Below are 17,916 nucleotides of genomic sequence, written 5' to 3' on the forward strand. Positions count from 1 at the left end.
TAGTTTTGCTCCAGACAAGAAAAAGTAATAAAGGGCAATAACTCAGTAACAAGTTAAATAAAGTAATGGTTCCTGTACACTGCACTTCCCTTTTGAAGTTTTCTATGTTTTATCATTATATGAAATTTAATAAAATGCCATCCAGTAGTTTTTAAGTTCTGCTCTGGACAAGGAAAATTGCTACACACTGACCAAATGACAAACTTCAGATCAACCACAGGGTGACTCTAATATACCAATAATAATGACAGATAATACAAACAACACCACACCTGGTCAAGTTGATACAGCAATGTATTTTGGAAGTAACATATCGCCACTTTTTTCACATGGTCGTTATGTTCCATTTTAAATATCCTCGTTGCTCGAGAGCCCGCTTTTGACACATTTGGTAATTCAACCTCACTTTCTGAGTGAAATCGAGTTTTCTGGATTTTTACCGTCACATTCTCGGTATCGGCTTTAACAGAGCTTCCTCCCACTGCCCCTAAACAACTTTTGGTGTTACTTGTTCCCGGATATGATAGCTGGGATGATACATGTCTTGATAAATTCAACTGCTGAACACTTTGCGATCTGTCTCGATTCATTGTGACTTTCTCAGGTTGAAGCTCTTCTCCAGTGCTTTTTGGTCTATGTACTAGTTTCTTCGTTGTTTTTTTAAACATCAAAAGCAGTAAAACGCACAAACGTGTACGATTGTGCTATGAAAATATCACTTTTAAAGTCCTGATGATATATTCGGAAATAAATACTCCACCCTTCAGTAATACATAATAAAATTTGTTACATGATATGCTCGTAATTGCATTCACATGTTCAGCACTTTCTCAAGGTTCACATACGATTTCCACAATATATCCGATTACAATGATATCGTTCACACTGCATAATATCTGTGAAGCATTTTTATTCCACCAAATCAATATTTCATTCACTAGAGTTCAAACAACGTAAAAAAAAACCTCATTGAAAACACTTCTTATATGCAATCCCTTTCAAAACAGGAAATTTTAACAATAAATTTCCTTTTAAAACCACTTTCAACCATGTGTTTCACCCTGAATGTAAATTCATAATACTGGTATTTATAAACCTCTAGATAACTGTCCTCCTCCCATTAACCGAGTACAGAAGTTTGTGACATTACATAATTCTGTATGCCTACACACATCTTCCTACCATACTTTTTTATGATAAAGTGTTTATGGTAGATAAAGTACACTAGATGAGATATCTTACAAACAGGGTCAAAAGTATTTGAATACTACCTACATGTACATGTAACGCAGAATGTCAAAGCTCATACAGAAACATGACACTATAACTTCCTGATGGGACTGTTTTTTTGAAGAAAACCCAAGAAATTGTCCTGTAACTAAACATTACTGACATCTTTGGGGAATAACCATTTTTGTATAAAGTAACAAAAATACACAATTGGGAAAAACTGATTTGCGTAACATAATGAATGTAACTACAAAAGAGGATACCAAATTTTTATTCAGCCTTATAAAGAACCAATAAGAACGCCTTACAATAATCATCCTTGTACCAAGTTATGAACTTCAAAAGGTATGTAACCAATTAAACCATTAAATAACTTGAACAAGATAGTTATAAACCAAACATTTTAACCAAGTTTCATAAAGATGTGGTATCTATTATATTGTGTAAAAAAATATTTTTCAAATATCAACTGCCAACAAACTTATTGCCCCAAGATGAGCAATAAACAAATAAAGTTTCATGAAGATTGTGTAAAAAGGGTATCAACTTAAAAAAGAGGTGTTTTAAAGTTGTTTTTTTAACCTAATGACCAATTATTACCCATCAATGGACTTGATCTAGATTCCAAAAAGTCAGACATTCTGACCAAGTTTCATAAAAATTGAGTTAAAAATGTAGCTGCTATTAAAGTGTTAACAGAAAAGAAACTACAAACCAGACCACCTTGCCAAAATTGTGCATTATAAATTGAGCTAAAAAGAGCGAAGAATTATCGAGGTATTTTAATTACCAAAGACACAAAATCATAAACATGCAACGATATTATACTTCAAATGTACCCAGTAAGTATATGAATAAATGAATATAAAAACAATGGGCCGATGAATCAAAACTTGGTTCAAGTTAACAACGTTGTTAATATCACTGCTGTTAACTTTCAAATCCTTACTGCTCTGGAAGTTCAATGGACACACCTGTGATATGCACTATTGCTATCAAGATTTTAGACAACTGTTTCAGCTGGGCTTGCTTTATTAAAATATATGAGTTCATGATCAAATAGTTCACAATAACAAGTTAACAACAATGCCATTAACAAAGTGGTTAACTTTTACGCAATTCTGAACAATAGACCCAATGTTGCTGAGTTATAAAACGTCAGAAACAGAAACATTAAGAGTCATACGCCAGCACATGCATGCACTCTTTAATCATGATAGCCCCACTTGAGAGTATAAGGAAGACTTTCATAGATAATGACTTGCCACTTCTACATAAGATTGTCGGTGCACAAATCATCGATCTCCAAAAACGGGTGTGCCCTTAAAGGGTCACAAAAAGGTTGATCCCCAAAATTATTTCTTAGTTTTAATGCTTTATTGTTTTTAACTCATTTGATTTCAACGATAAAAAACCCATATGATTTGTGAACAGATAAAAAAATGTTAGCAATGTTTTGGCGCTTTTTATTAAAATGGGATATTTGTGGTCATGTAGTTATTCATAAAAAAAATCTCATTTATTTCGGCTAATCTTTTTTTATCTGTACAAAAGTCATATTCTTCTATTTGTTTTTATCATTTAAGTGAAATGAGTTAAAGATGATAATGCATTAAAATTATATTTTTATTGTTTTATTTTGCATCAACCTTTATTGTGTGCCTTTAAGGTCAATAGGGTAAATATAGATATAAGGATGTCATAAACCAAGACTTTTCCATACAAATAACTTCCTCAAGTTATCGTTAGATTCAAACAATTCATTTAAGTATATGTACTTGTAACAGTCCTCAATGCATTGTTAATGATGCACTCTCACAGATTGACTTCTTGGACAACTTTAAAAATAAATAATCTTGGAATGAGCCAAATTTCTCATTAATGTCTGAAAAACTATGATATTAGACTGCTGGTAAAAGATGAGAACACAGTTTTTAATACCTAAGTTTAAAAATGATGTTTGGCTTAAAACATTACAAATGCTGTAAGAAAAGTGAATTTTACAGCACTTTTTCTAAATAATTGAGACTTGTTCTATTGCAAGTTATCTTATATGACTGAATTGAAAGAGCATTGATGCCAAAATGAGCTGATTCTGAGGCAAAAAAATTGTCAATCTGTGAGAATGCAGATTTTATACATCATTTCAATCAAAATACTAAATTATTATATCATTTACTTTGAAATTTTTGGAAAGGCTTAAAAAAAATCACTTAAGAGAAAATTTCACATGGTTGTCAATCAGATCTAATTGATGAGCTTGAACCTTAAGCAACTGAGAAATCATGACTAATGACAGCCGAATGTATGATAAAGAATACGTAAGTCATCAAACTTGTATTTTGCACAGCTTAAATATGTGACGAATGGTCAAAGTACAAATGCATAATAGAAATTTGGACGGTGTTTCGGTTCACTGTTATATTTTTCTGAAGTGTTTTTTTTAATCAAAAAGGGGTAATGCAGAAACCACATCATAGTTTTTTTCTTCCATTTATTGTATTGTTTGAAATAGAACTTAATGTAAAAAAATGTCTTTGATTAAAATATTCTGACAAAAATTTATGAGGTAATAGATCAAACATTAATGCAGATTTAACCTTGTGACTTTAAGTTTATACAAATGTATTTTATTATAATTTGATGTGTCTTAATTAGATATTGTACACAAAATAACTGTGTTCAACTTTTATGAAAATTTTATTTAAATAGTTAATTTATGACTGGGATTAAGATTTGACCTAGTGACCTAGTTTTTGACCTGAGTTGACCCATTATAATTGTTCAAGACAACATGCAGTTTTCTGACCAAGTTTCATAATTATTTGAAAAGAAATATTGAATTTATAACATAGAATAATAGCTTAAATGCAGAATTGTTCACAACATCCGCCAGCCCACCCAACCGTCATTCTATATCGGATCCCCTAATTTTTTCGTTAAAAATACGGCTAAAAACAAATACTAATTTGAGGAATATCCAAATAAAATGAAACAAGAGCTGTCACAGAGACAGCGCGCTCGACTATCCCGCCGCTTTTCAGCCTATGGATTGAAAAGTTTTGGTGAAACATGCATGGATCACTGTAAGATTTGATTTCAATGCAATACATGATGTGCTGAGATATTTACATCAATTGAATTGGAAAATATTTGAGGTGGTACGCAAACTTTAATGTAAATTCTAAGTCGAAAAAGGGGCATGATTCTGTCAAAATGCTCGATACAGTGACCTCCTCCTGTGTACAGGTTGGGAGCATGATGGTGAACAATCGTGCAAAGTTTCAAAGCCAGATGTCAATGGACTTTGAAAATATTTGAGGTGGTACGCAAACTTTAACTTAATTCTAAGAAGAAAAAGGTGCATAATTTTGTCAAAATGAGACTTACCCACTCCTGTGTACCGGTTAGAGGCATGATGGTGAACAAGCGTGCAAAGTTTCAAAGCCAGATGTCTATGGATTTTGAAAATATTTGAGGTGGTACGCAAACTTTAACTAAATTCTAAGTAGAAAAAGGTGCATAATTTTGTCAAAATGCTTGATAGACTTACCTCCTCCTGTGTACAGGTTTGGGCATGATGGTGAACAAGCGTGCAAAGTTTCAAAGCCAGATGTCAATGGACTTTGAAAATATTTGAGGTGGTACGCAAACTTTAACGTAAATTCTAAGTCGAAAAAGGGGCATAATTTTGTCAAAATGCTTGATACAGGGACCTCCTCCTGTGTACAGGTTGGGGGCATGATGGTGAACAAGCGTGCAAAGTTTCAAAGCCATATCGAGGGCTCAACGCAATAGTGTCGTAACTCCATATTTTTCACAAAATGATGTTTTTGCATTTTTCACATGCTTTAACAGTTTTACATCTGTAATAAAAATATTTTTGAAAAATATTGATTTTTAAGCACTTAAAATGAAAAGTTGTCCAAAAGTCGTATCTTAAATTGACAATTTTCATGTATGCAACACTGTCGTAACTTGAGTTACATACAGTGTTTGACTGAAAACTATGCAAAGTTCGATTAAAGAAAATATGCAACACTGTAGTAACTGAGTGAATTTCAATAAAATGATGTCATAATGATGATGCCATAGTGCTGTGATTTCACTTTTCTTAGAAGAGAAAACAACAACAGTAAACATATACATGTACATGTTAAAAATGATGAAATCCAAGTAATTTTGAAGATTTATTTGCACCACATCTGAAGATTACAGTTTTTAGGTGTTTTTGTTTGTTCTGTTTTTTAAATACTTATGAAATATTCCTTATCCTAGTTATGAATTGTAACTTATGCTTATAAAAGTTAAATGATTACCTTAATATTTGATATTCTGAGGCGATATAAGTTATTGCAGTAGCATCTTAAGTGAATTAAGTCTTATCCTAATAAAACTGACTTTTTCCATAACTTACTTATCAAACTTATAGGATATTTATGGTAGCATTTTGATAAATAAATGAGTCTTACTAATACTTCTATACCATAGCAGTTAAAATAGCTTGCATTTTTAATGTGGTATTGGAAATCTAATATTTGTAGAAAAAAAAAGACTAAAGGCAAAATATTGTGATTTGGATAAGAATTTTTTCTCCCTGAAGTTGATAAGTCAAAATGGTTGGGAATCAAATAATGCTGATTCAAATGCAGTTCTTGTCAGTTTTTTTGTAATCAATCTTTAAATTTCACATCATGCTCCAAGCAAAAGCTACCTAAGACATCAAGGAAGCGAAGTGTTTTGTAGCAGAAGGAGACAATGTGTAGCAAATTTGGTGTGCGCATTAGTAACATCCTATACATTTCAACCAACAAACTGGAATGAGGAAACGATGGATGAAACTTTATTTAGAGGTGATAAACTTATAGTGGTGTCAATTTGAAAAGGCCATACTGGTCAACAGATGATATTCCTGATGTTCTGGACTTCGTTAACATTAACGGAGTCATGGCTCAGGAAGTGTCAGATGTATCAGACATCAGCAGTGAAGAATGTGGTTGTTTAGATGATGAGTACTCAGACAGCTACATTTTAAATCATTGTTTCAAAATTAGGCAATGACAGACTTAAATAACATTTCAGAATTACTTCAAACATTTGATTTGAATACTTTAAGAGATGCTTGTGAAAATAATGTAAATGTTTGTGAAAGCTTGTATGATGATGATGATCCAGTTTACATTGATGGGCAATGATATGATGGTAATGTTGAGAGTTATGATGTTGAAGGGAGTGGTATTGATAGTAATGTTGTTGATGGGAATAATGTTAGTTGGGATGCTGTGATGGGGTTGATGGCAATGATGTTGATGGGGGAGATGTTAATGGTTATGATGCTGATGTGGTTGTTGGCAATGCTGTTGATGGGATTGATGCAAATGGCTATGATGCTGATGTGGTTGATGGCAATGCTGTTGATGGGGAAATATGTTAATGGTTATGATGCTGATGTGTTTGGTGGGAATGCTGTTTATGGGGTTGATGGCAATGATGCTGATGGGGGAGATGTTAATGGTTATGATGCTGATGTGGTTGATGGCAATGCAGTTGATGGAGGAGATGTTAATGGTTATGATGCTGATGTGGTTGATGGCAATGCAGTTGATGGGGAAATATGTTAATGGTTATGATGCTGATGTGTTTGGTGGGAATGCTGTTGATGTGGTTGATGGCAATGATGCTGATGGGGGAGATGTTAATGGTTATGATGCTGATGTGGTTGATGGCAATGCTGTTGATGGGGAAGATATTAATGGTTATGATGCTGATGTGGTTGATGGCAATGCAGTTGATGGGGAAATATGTTAATGGTTATGATGCTGATGTGGTTGGTGGGAATGCTGTTGATATGGTTGATGGCAATGATGATGACGGGGGAGGTGTTAATGGTTATGATGCTGATGTGGTTGATGGCAATGATGTTGATTGGGGAGATGTTAATGGTTATGATGCTGATGTGGTTGGTGGCAATGCTGTTGATGGGGGTGATGTTAATTATTTGATGCTGATTGGGGTGATGGCAATGAGGCTGATGTTGATGGTGATCTTTTTGATGAAGATGATGATATACCGTTGATTTATCTTGTTGACAAAGGGGAAGTTTCATTAGCTAATGAAAGTCAAAGCCCAATTTAAAAACCAACCAATGTAATAAACAGATTTATTAAGCTCTTTCATAAAGCAGATCATTCCAGATGTCCACCACCCCTTTTTACTCCTACTCCCACATGACACCGCAGTGTCAAAGTTCAGGGTAGCCATCACAAATAAGAAAACTTGATTGTTTTGTATTGATGAATTCAACACATTGTATAGTCTGAAAATAGTTTTCAGTCATCCAAAAAAAATAGCGAAATTGATTTTCTTGTTTTACTTGGTGTAATGCTGCTTTGACTAAAACATATTTTCTGGCAATGACCTTAAGTGTTTTTGAACCAGTTGAGCAGAGCTCATAGGACAAGTGAATTTGTGTATATTAATAAGAACTTCCCCTTTATGGAAACAAACCATATATTTGAAAACAATGGTCAATATTGTCATTATTAGATTCCTTTGAAGGTCATTTTTATGATATTTTCAAAAACATTTTTGCTGATTTTTTTTAAAAGAAATTTTATTGGGCAGTCAGATGGAATTATCAAGAAATTTGCCAATTTTTGTCTGTTATATGGGAATGATTGTTTTAAAGTAAAGCATATAAAATGAAAGTATTTCAAAATTGAAGGACAGTATTGAAAGTGTGCTTAGCTTTGCGAAAATGATGTTAATTAGAGCTGTTTTTGAGTTTATGTTTAAATCATGTATCTATTCTTTGTTAAAGCTTTAAATAAACATTGTTGTTAAATTTGAGATACAGGATGAACAAAATCTTGTTGTGAAAATTAAATACTTGAGTGATTAAATGTTCAAAAGTAATACAGTCATGTTGTGTTTTTTCCTGATTTATGCTTCATTGTTTTATGGCGCGAAGAGTCTGACCCTTTCCCATTATTTAAGTGTAAAGTTAGACTTCTATTCAACTCAAATAACGAGCATTTTCAAACATGATGCACTATGGGTTGTAATAATTATCATAATTATATAAAAGTTGTCCATTAGAGTTTAGTTATTAACCATATTTCTAATTGATAATGACAAAAATATAAAGTGCTACAGTGTTGCATAAATATATTTTCTCAAATTGAAATAATATCAGGTGGAAAACTGTCGTAAGTCAAGTTACGACACTGTTGCATAAATATATTCTTTGATGAATCTGACTTTTGAGGTGGAAAACTGTAGTAAGTCAAATTTTCATCAAAATCATCTTTTGTGTTCAATAATTGAAGATAATATATTTTTTGGTTTAAAACTATCATACAGTACAACATTGTTATGTTCAAATACTTTAAATATATCCAACACAAATAAATTAAGAAAGTTTTTTCCTTCTCCTGAACAATTTTGAAAAATGGAGTTACGACAGTATTGCGTTGAGCCCTCGAAATGCATAATAGAAATTTGGAGGGTGTTTCCCTTCACTATAATATTTTTCTGAAGTGTTTTTTTAATCAACAAGGGGTAATGCAGAAGCCACATCATAGTTTTTTACTTCCATTTATTGTATTGTTTGAAATAGAACTTAATGTAAAAAAAATGTCTTTGATTAAAATATTCTGACAAAAATTTATGAGGTAATAGATCAAACATTAATGCAGATTTAACCTTGTGACTTTAAGTTTATACAAATGTATTTTATTATAATTTGATGTGTCTTAATTAGATATTGTACACAAAATAACTGTGTTCAACTTTTATGAAAATTTTATTTAAATGGTTAATTTATGACTGGGATTAAGATTTGACCTGGTGACCTAGTTTTTGACCTGAGTTGACCCATTATAATTGTTCAAGACAACATGCAGTTTTCTGACCAAGTTTCATAATTATTTGAAAAGAAATATTGAATTTATAACATAGAATAATAGCTTAAATGCAGAATTGTTCACAACATCCGCCAGCCCACCCAACCGTCATTCTATATCGGATCCCCTAATTTTTTCGTTAAAAATACGGCTAAAAACAAATACTAATTTGAGGAATATCCAAATAAAATGAAACAAGAGCTGTCACAGAGACAGCGCGCTCGACTATCCCGCCGCTTTTCAGCCTATGGATTGAAAAGTTTTGGTGAAACATGCATGGATCACTGTAAGATTTGATTTCAATGCAATACATGATGTGCTGAGATATTTACATCAATTGAATTGGAAAATATTTGAGGTGGTACGCAAACTTTAATGTAAATTCTAAGTCGAAAAAGGGGCATGATTCTGTCAAAATGCTCGATACAGTGACCTCCTCCTGTGTACAGGTTGGGAGCATGATGGTGAACAATCGTGCAAAGTTTCAAAGCCAGATGTCAATGGACTTTGAAAATATTTGAGGTGGTACGCAAACTTTAACTTAATTCTAAGTAGAAAAAGGTGCATAATTTTGTCAAAATGAGACTTACCTCCTCCTGTGTACAGGTTAGAGGCATGATGGTGAACAAGCGTGCAAAGTTTCAAAGCCAGATGTCTATGAATTTTGAAAATATTTGAGGTGGTACGCAAACTTTAACTAAATTCTAAGTAGAAAAAGGTGCATAATTTTGTCAAAATGCTTGATAGACTTACCTCCTCCTGTGAACAGGTTTGGGCATGATGGTGAACAAGCGTGCAAAGTTTCAAAGCCAGATGTCAATGGACTTTGAAAATATTTGAGGTGGTACGCAAACTTTAACGTAAATTCTAAGTCGAAAAAGGGGCATAATTTTGTCAAAATGCTTGATACAGGGACCTCCTCCTGTGTACAGGTTGGGGGCATGATGGTGAACAAGCGTGCAAAGTTTCAAAGCCATATGTCAATGGACTTTGAAAATATTTGAGGTGGTACGCAAACTTAAACGTAAATTCTAAGTCGAAAAAGGGGCATAATTTTGTCAAAATGCTTGATAGACTTACCTCCTCCTGTGTACAGGTTTGGGCATGATGGTGAACAAGCATGCAAAGTTTCAAAGCCAGATGTCAATGGACTTTGAAAATATTTGAGGTGGTACGCAAACTTTAACTTAAATTCTAAGTCGAAAAAGGGGTATAATTTTGTCAAAATGCTTGATACAGGGACCTCCTCCTGTGTACAGGTTGGGGGCATGATGGTGAACAAGCGTGCAAAGTTTCAAAGCCATATGTCAATGGACTTTGAAAATATTTGAGGCGGTACGCAAACTTCAACATAAATTCTAAGTAGAAAAAGGGGCATAATTTTGTCAAATTGCTTGATAGAGTGACCTCCTCCTGTGTACAGGTTTGGGGCATGATGGTGATTCTTATCTAATCTTTTTTAAACTTGGTAACACTAACAATATAATAATTCATCCACACAACCATATTCACTCTGGAGTTACGGCCCTCATTGTAACAAGTACACTTTACGCTAGATTTTAAAAAGGACAGAGATCTCGTGACGCAGTAAAGGGACAGGGTGCTAAGGGAGAAAAAGGCACAATGTATAGGGTGGTGAAGATTCTAAAAATTGTGAATTTCACAGAAAATGTTAGGAATTGTGCTAAATTGAAATAATATTAGGCTTCAACTGCCAAATTTGTATGAATTTTTAAGTGATAATTAAAACAAAAGGAATCTTTGATTATGTTAAGTATTTAATTATATGAAGGCAGGGGACTGTGCCCATCCTCGTCTCCATGAGGGCAGAAGGGTGAGGGTAGAGCACAGCACCCTTCCATTACTCTTTAGCTAGAGCCCTAAAACAAGATACCAATATCAGTTTGTCCATATTTTAATGAGTCAAAACCCTTGCTCAAGGGTGAAATTAAAGCCCTAAATCTTTATGGGCCAAAAAACAATATCTCAAACAAGTTGGCTCTTTTAATCCACCCACAAACACGTCAAAGTTACTTATATTACATTCAAAACTAGAACTACACGAGTGGGATGTGTCGCCTGAGGAATTATTTACTGTCGACATTATAGCTGTTAGATTGGCATTTTATTCATTTATAGACAATGATGCTGCCATTTAACTTTCAAGTGTGCTCTGGACAAAAATTAACAACGAAAATTAACTAAGGGCAATAACTCTTAAAATATGGAAGCAAGAGTTATGGTTCTTGTGCACTGCCCTCAGTGAGATCTATTTAGGCATGAAGTTTCAAGTTGATACCTCTTATATTCTTCAAGATATGCCATGGACAAAACTTTAAGCATGAAAATTAACAAAGTGCAATTACTCTTAAACTAAGAAAGCAAGAGTTACTGTTATTGTGCAATGCACTTGCGCTCCATGAGCTCTATCTACATATGAAGTTTCAAGTTGATAACTCTTATATTCTACAAGATATGCCCCGGACAAAACTTTAAGCATGAAAATTAATAAAGAGCAATAACTCTAAAACAAAAAAAGCAAGAGTAACAGTTCTTGCACTCACCCTCAATGAGATATATCTGCATATGAAATGACAAGTTGATACCACAAATAGTTTACGAGATATGACCCGAACAAGTGAAAACGGGACACAGACGCCACCACCACCGCCGACGACAAAAGTAACCCCTTTATGTCGCCTAGTGAGGCAAAAAAGGTAAAAACGTTCACCAAGAAACATCACTATTTTAATGTTTTAAAGAAGTCTTGTTGTATTATTAAAAAATATGAATAAATTGTTTAATTGCTTATGATAATTATCAATTAAAACATTTTTCTGAAATTGTGCATCATGGTACGAGACTTGTCCCCAAGGTGGGAAAGACAGTGATTACACTTCCAAGTAAAAACAATGAAACCAATGTCTGTTATGCAAGAAGAGTATTTCATTTCAAGTCAAAATTGGTAAGAATGTTTTTATTGGCATAATACATTGTACCTCAATCAAGTTTGCCAGATTGTCTTAAGTACTTAGTCTGGAGATATGTTAGATAGATAGATATCTTTATTTCCTCCTTTAAAAGAAGAGTTTTATTTCTATCAAATACTTGCACATATACAGCTGCATCGTCAGCAACTGCCTAACCTTAATCTGCTTACACTACATAATTATATGCTACTGAGGGAAAATTAACTGACAAAATCTTGTTTTCATGAATATTAATGAGGTAGGGGAGAAAACTCTTATACCAATGAAATAATACATTCAAATTTAATGAAGATTAACCATGATGTCTTACAGATGTTTTGTTATAAATATAATAGCAAAATAACACACATCATTTCATTTGCTTAGATTTTGAAGAGATTTCCATGAGGCATCAATAAAACTGCCTTAGTGATTATTCATGAATACAAGATTTGCCTAGCCCCATATAGTACTCAATGAAGTAGTGTATAATAGTAAACCGGGCTTATCAGACAATTGGCTGCTTGTACATGACTTTTTGTTATGTTAATAATATGTTAACGACATCTTAGTTAACTTTCAAATTGTTACTGCACTGGAAGTTTAATGGAAACACTTGTGATCTGCTGTGTCTCTTAGACCGAGACAATGGTTTCAGTGTTCTTCTTTATATTCAAATATGGGAGCATATCATCAAATGATTCACGTTTGAAAATTACAAAAATGTCTTTAATCACGGTGTTAATGAACAAGAGGCCCAAGAGGGCCTATGCTCTACTGGCATGGCTCTTGTGGTCATTTTCAATCCAGAGCATGTATGTGTGAGTAATAGGCAACAAATATATAGTTCACTTTTTGTGTTTGGGTTAGCTAAAAAAAGCTGCATGTTCAACATCTGAGGACAGAAAGTGTTGTGCCAAGTAAAGGTAATCTGAGGGTAAAAAATATTTGCTTTTAAAACTGTACTCATAGTCAAAATTTCATTTCTGTAGCTTTAAAAATAAAAAAAGTTGGTCAAAAGGTCAAAGTCAAGGACATCTGAGGACAACATTGATGCTCGTTTGCAAAACTGTGCACATGGTCAAAATTTCATTGCTGTAGCTTTAAAAATTAAAAAGTAAGTCAAAAAAGGTGGGGCCAGCTTTTGCATAAGGGCCATAACTTCAAATGTTTAAAATTCTTAAATAAGTCTCTAAGAAACTTGTGACCCCCGGCAGTGCCAGTTTTTACCCAAGGGGCATAATTTGAACAACCATGGTAGTGGACCACTAAATAAAGCCTTGTTCAAAATAGCAAGGACCTGCATAGCTGTTTCAGACAAAAAGGTTTTTAACATTTCCCAATTTAAGTATACCAAACCTGTGAACCCTGGGCGTGGCCAGTTATGACCCCAGGGGCATAATTTGAACAAACATTTACAAGCAATCGTGACTTTACATGTAAACTTGGCTAAAAAATGACTTCACTCATGTAGACTTGGCTATAAATAGACTTAGCTAAAAATAGTATTTTTTTATACTTTCAAGACCCATAATCTACGCATGCATGGGCGGATCTGGCTGGTTTTAAAATGGAACCAAGCTCTAATGAATATCTAAGTACTGTACAATTTCATCGAGATACAATCAAAACTGAAGACTGTATCAAGTTCACAAGCAATTGTTTACAGACGCACACACTTTTATTATACTTTCAAGGCCCATAATCTAGGCATGCATGGGCGGATCTGGTTTTGGAAAGGAACTGAGCTCTAATGGATATCTAGATACTGTACAAGTTTCATTGAGATACAATCAAAACTGTAAGACTGTATCGTGTTCACAAGCAATTGTTTACAGATGCACTGATTTTTTATACTTTCAAGGCCCATAATCTAGGCATGCATGGGCGGATCTGGCTCTGTATCGTGTTCACAAGAAATTGTTTACAGACGCACGGATGCACATACTACGTACACATTACCATCGCATCAGCTCTTCTGGCTTTGGCCAGTAGAGCTAAAAACAAAGTTATGAACAATCGTCCAATGATTAAGCTGCTGGCAAATAGTTACCAGCAACTTACCTGATCTAGTTCCATAAACAGAGCCTGCTGACCGGCCATAGTCACTGCCACTTTTTTGATGTTATCTGCTTGACCTCTCGACCCTGTAGACCCATTTGAGCCACTTGAGGCCCTGGAAGGAGCTCCATCCATCCTGAAGGCGGGGCCTCAATAACTTCGAGTATTTTTTATGTTTGCTAATGGGCTTCACTCCAGATGATTATATTTGTTAAATGTGTCAGTTATCTTCTATGCCTGTAAGATATAAATGATAAATGGAATTAATAAATGCATTGCTTTGTTTACTCTGTATTTATCCAGTTTATGGATTTTTTATTGAAGAAATTAGAACTTATAAATCATATCTTTCATGCCTATTTCAATATTATTACAAGACAGTTAAGAGAATTTTAAGTACACAATAATTAATAGCTTTTTTCATTTTTGTCAAAGATACTTTTACACAATGCAAGTTGCATTTTGTGATAAAGTTATTAGAGGATGCACAGCTGTCCTTTTAATGACTTTTAGGCCTAAGTGCTTCCCTATCCCCCACCTTCAAAAATATATATTTTGTCCTATGTGAATGAAGAATATAATTTAATTGGGGAAAAAACATGACAGTTAAGAAAAGACTTATGGAGTTTTAGATACCACCGCCCCGGGAATATAAATAAAAAAAGATGTGCAAATGCCAAATAGGACTTTGTGAAGGTGGAAGAACAGACTATATAAATGACAAAAATAGTCCAGTTCATTATAAAAAATAAAAGAGGTAAAAAAGAGTGTATTAATGATGATGTTAAACAGTAATTCAACCCTTTGATTTCGTAACTAATTAAGAAGTTATTTTATTAAGGGCCATAAATGTGACACTATTTAAGCACAGGTAAAGTTCCATTACTTAAAAAATAATAGAGAGTTATAAAGAGAATAGTATTACTATGAGCATGTAAATAAAGTCTGAGCTTAATATCTTCAAAGGTTTGAGTTATTAGCCAAATGGTAAAAATTGTCTTATTTCAAAGTATTTGAAGGGGTATACACTGACAATATTTAAGCAGTAGTTACATTTTTTGTCAAAAAAGAGGGTATACTGCTGGTCGTAATAGTTGGGCAACACACATTAAAATAGTATATTTGAACACGGCTTTGGATATGCATGGATAGCGCAAGATGTTGGCCAACCAAACATATCCATGAAAATATGAAAATGTTCATGAACAGGTTGAAAGACTGTGTCCTACAGAACTTGTATGCAGATATTGAGTCATCACCAAAAGCTGAACATTATAAAAACTATAAAACTCTTCTTGACCCAGAGCGTTATTTGTCAATAGACCTACCATATCTTTGGAAAAACGTTTTGCAAACTTAAGATGCTCAGGTCATACGCTTATGATAGTTGAATATTGCACGAGAAATTTGATTCTGTCTATTATGCTCGAGTACAGGATACAATGTGATAGAAGACGAGTACCACTTATTTCTGGTCTGTCCTTCTTACGATGGTTTACGACGTGAAATGTTCAGGACTACCTGGCTCACTCATTTAAGCTTTCAATTGTTCAATAATATAATGTGCACCAATGGTACTAGTGATAATCTCGCTAACTAAATTCATATATAAAGCATTCGATTTGAAAAAGCAACTGATCTTACACTGATAATTTATTGTACAACTAGTTATACATGAAATAGAACCATTTATATGTATATGTGAGTATTAGTCTAAAATAATAGACGTGTTATACGGGATTCTTCCAATCCCTAACGTCTAAACGGGAATGTGCAAAAAACGGGGGTGTTTTAAAAATATTGAAATTGTTTTAAGTGAAGTATTTTATGGTTGAAATTGATCATAAATAGCTATATTCATATTTTACCATGTAAGTGAAATGTTATTTTGCACTAAACAAGCATTTAATGCATTAAAACAAGTTGTTTACCTTTCCAATAAAACGAAAATTGACTGACACAGACAACAATTATGCGAAGGGGAACAACTCGATACAATCGTAATAACTCAGCCTCTTCCGACAAAGCTTCGAGATATACCTCGTTATACAATCGTAACATGTAATCGTGGCCGAAATGTTCCGAGCGATTTAAAACTGTGCCCTGAAGCCTTGCAGGTGCCCTTCATGTATATATCGTTATGTTTTGACAGAATGAAATGAAGAAAAGCCGTCAAACTCATAATTATAAGTTGGATATTTATTTTTTGTGTACGGAACTAATATAAATTAACATTATCTGGTAATATTTCTTGTTTTTATGATATTTTATAGACGCTATATGCTTTAACCCGGAATCCTGATCGGAACAACTACCCACTTTTGATACTAAACAATTTGTACGTGAAGGATTTGCCGTATCAAAAATCTAAAAAAAAATCCGTCAACGTACAATTATTTGGACTAATGTGAGTATGTGTGTATGTGTATATAGATTCTATGAGTAGCGTCAACTCATAGTACGGAACCACCTATCAAGCTATTCTGAAGAAACGAACGTCCCACTAAATACTAAATGAGTGACATCTGATGTAGAATCTAGATAAGTTAAGTCTTAAGGCCTTTAAACCAGCTCATAACTTGACCAAATTTAAAGCCAGAGATGATATTTATTGCCATATAGCTAAAATAATGTATTTATTGTCCATGACAACATGTGCACCAAGTTTCATATGAATATCTAGAATGGTTTTAGATTTAGGTGTGATAATGGCATGGACAAACACACTGCGGAGCCCTATGAAAGACTTTACATCAACCTTTTTCTTTGATAAACTGACAAGCTGAAAATCATGTGTTGTTGTGATATCAGTGATGTCAATTCAAATCCTTTATTGACACAGGGCCCAACTGTGTATTCATATCGACACCTTAATCTGTCAAACTTTATCAAAACCATTGTTATCATTTCTAGATAAAATGTTTATCAACACGACAACAGTGAACAGTTTTGATATCAGGCATAATAGAACTTATAGGAAACAACTTCAAATAAACTACCCACACCTGAATAAAACATGTTGACATTGATAGCTTAGATGACTTATAAACTATTCAGTTTATTTACAAAAATATACTTCAGTCATTTCCTACTTCCGGGTTTCAAACTCTACTAAAATATTACGTCGTGAAATTTAATCATTAGGCTACATGCAACCATAAATATATGAAACAATCAAACATGAAATGATTTTATACATATATATATATGGCGAATACTAAGTTGATGTAATCATAGTATTTTTTTAAATGCATTGTCCTGGTTAATTCATTTCACTTTAATGTTTAAATCAAAATAGCATATGATTTATGTACAGTTAAAAAAAATCAGTGATATTTTTGCGTTTTTAATTGGGGAATGTGTGGCCTACGTAGAAATTAATGAAAAAAGGCTAAAATATTTTTTTATCTGTATACAAATCATACGTTCTGTTTTGTTTTGATCATTACAATCAAATGAGATATTAATGCATTAAAATTAAAACAACAACAACAACAACAACACAACTGCATTATTTTCATTTACCTAAATTATGTGTCTTTAATAATTAATCAAATTGGGTCTGAGACCAATAACAAATTCTAGTCCTAGACTGGGACACATTTAATTTAAAGTTTATATAGCATAATTTCAAGAAAAAATCACTTTATTGCCGCGACTTTGGTCAACATTTAAATGTTTCATGTTCGATGTGGTTCATGTGAATTGAAAATACTTAATTACAAAGCTACAAGTTCGGAAAGAAAACGTGT

The 17,916-nt window shown here is 33.4% G+C and overlaps 1 protein-coding gene across 2 annotated transcripts in view; it reads right to left on the reverse strand.

Moving 5' to 3' along the window:
• Window positions 1–17,255, reverse strand: part of LOC128242199 (engulfment and cell motility protein 2-like) — a 43,974-nt gene extending 26,719 nt beyond the window's left edge. The window contains exons 1-2 of one of the 2 annotated variants that reach the window (XM_052959276.1): window positions 17,168–17,255; window positions 14,168–14,401 (exon numbers count right to left, since the gene is read on the reverse strand). In XM_052959276.1, the coding sequence (XP_052815236.1) occupies window positions 14,168–14,299 (132 nt within the window). In that variant the 5' untranslated portion in view covers window positions 14,300–14,401; window positions 17,168–17,255. Of the gene's footprint in view, window positions 1–272; window positions 1,224–14,167; window positions 14,402–17,167 lie in introns of those variants that run through there. The other variant, XM_052959275.1, reaches the window with a different exon arrangement.
• Between the last annotated feature and the right edge of the window lie 661 nt (window positions 17,256–17,916).

Source organism: Mya arenaria, chromosome 8 (genome assembly GCF_026914265.1).
Source record: "Mya arenaria isolate MELC-2E11 chromosome 8, ASM2691426v1".
Taxonomy (NCBI): domain Eukaryota; kingdom Metazoa; phylum Mollusca; class Bivalvia; order Myida; family Myidae; genus Mya; species Mya arenaria.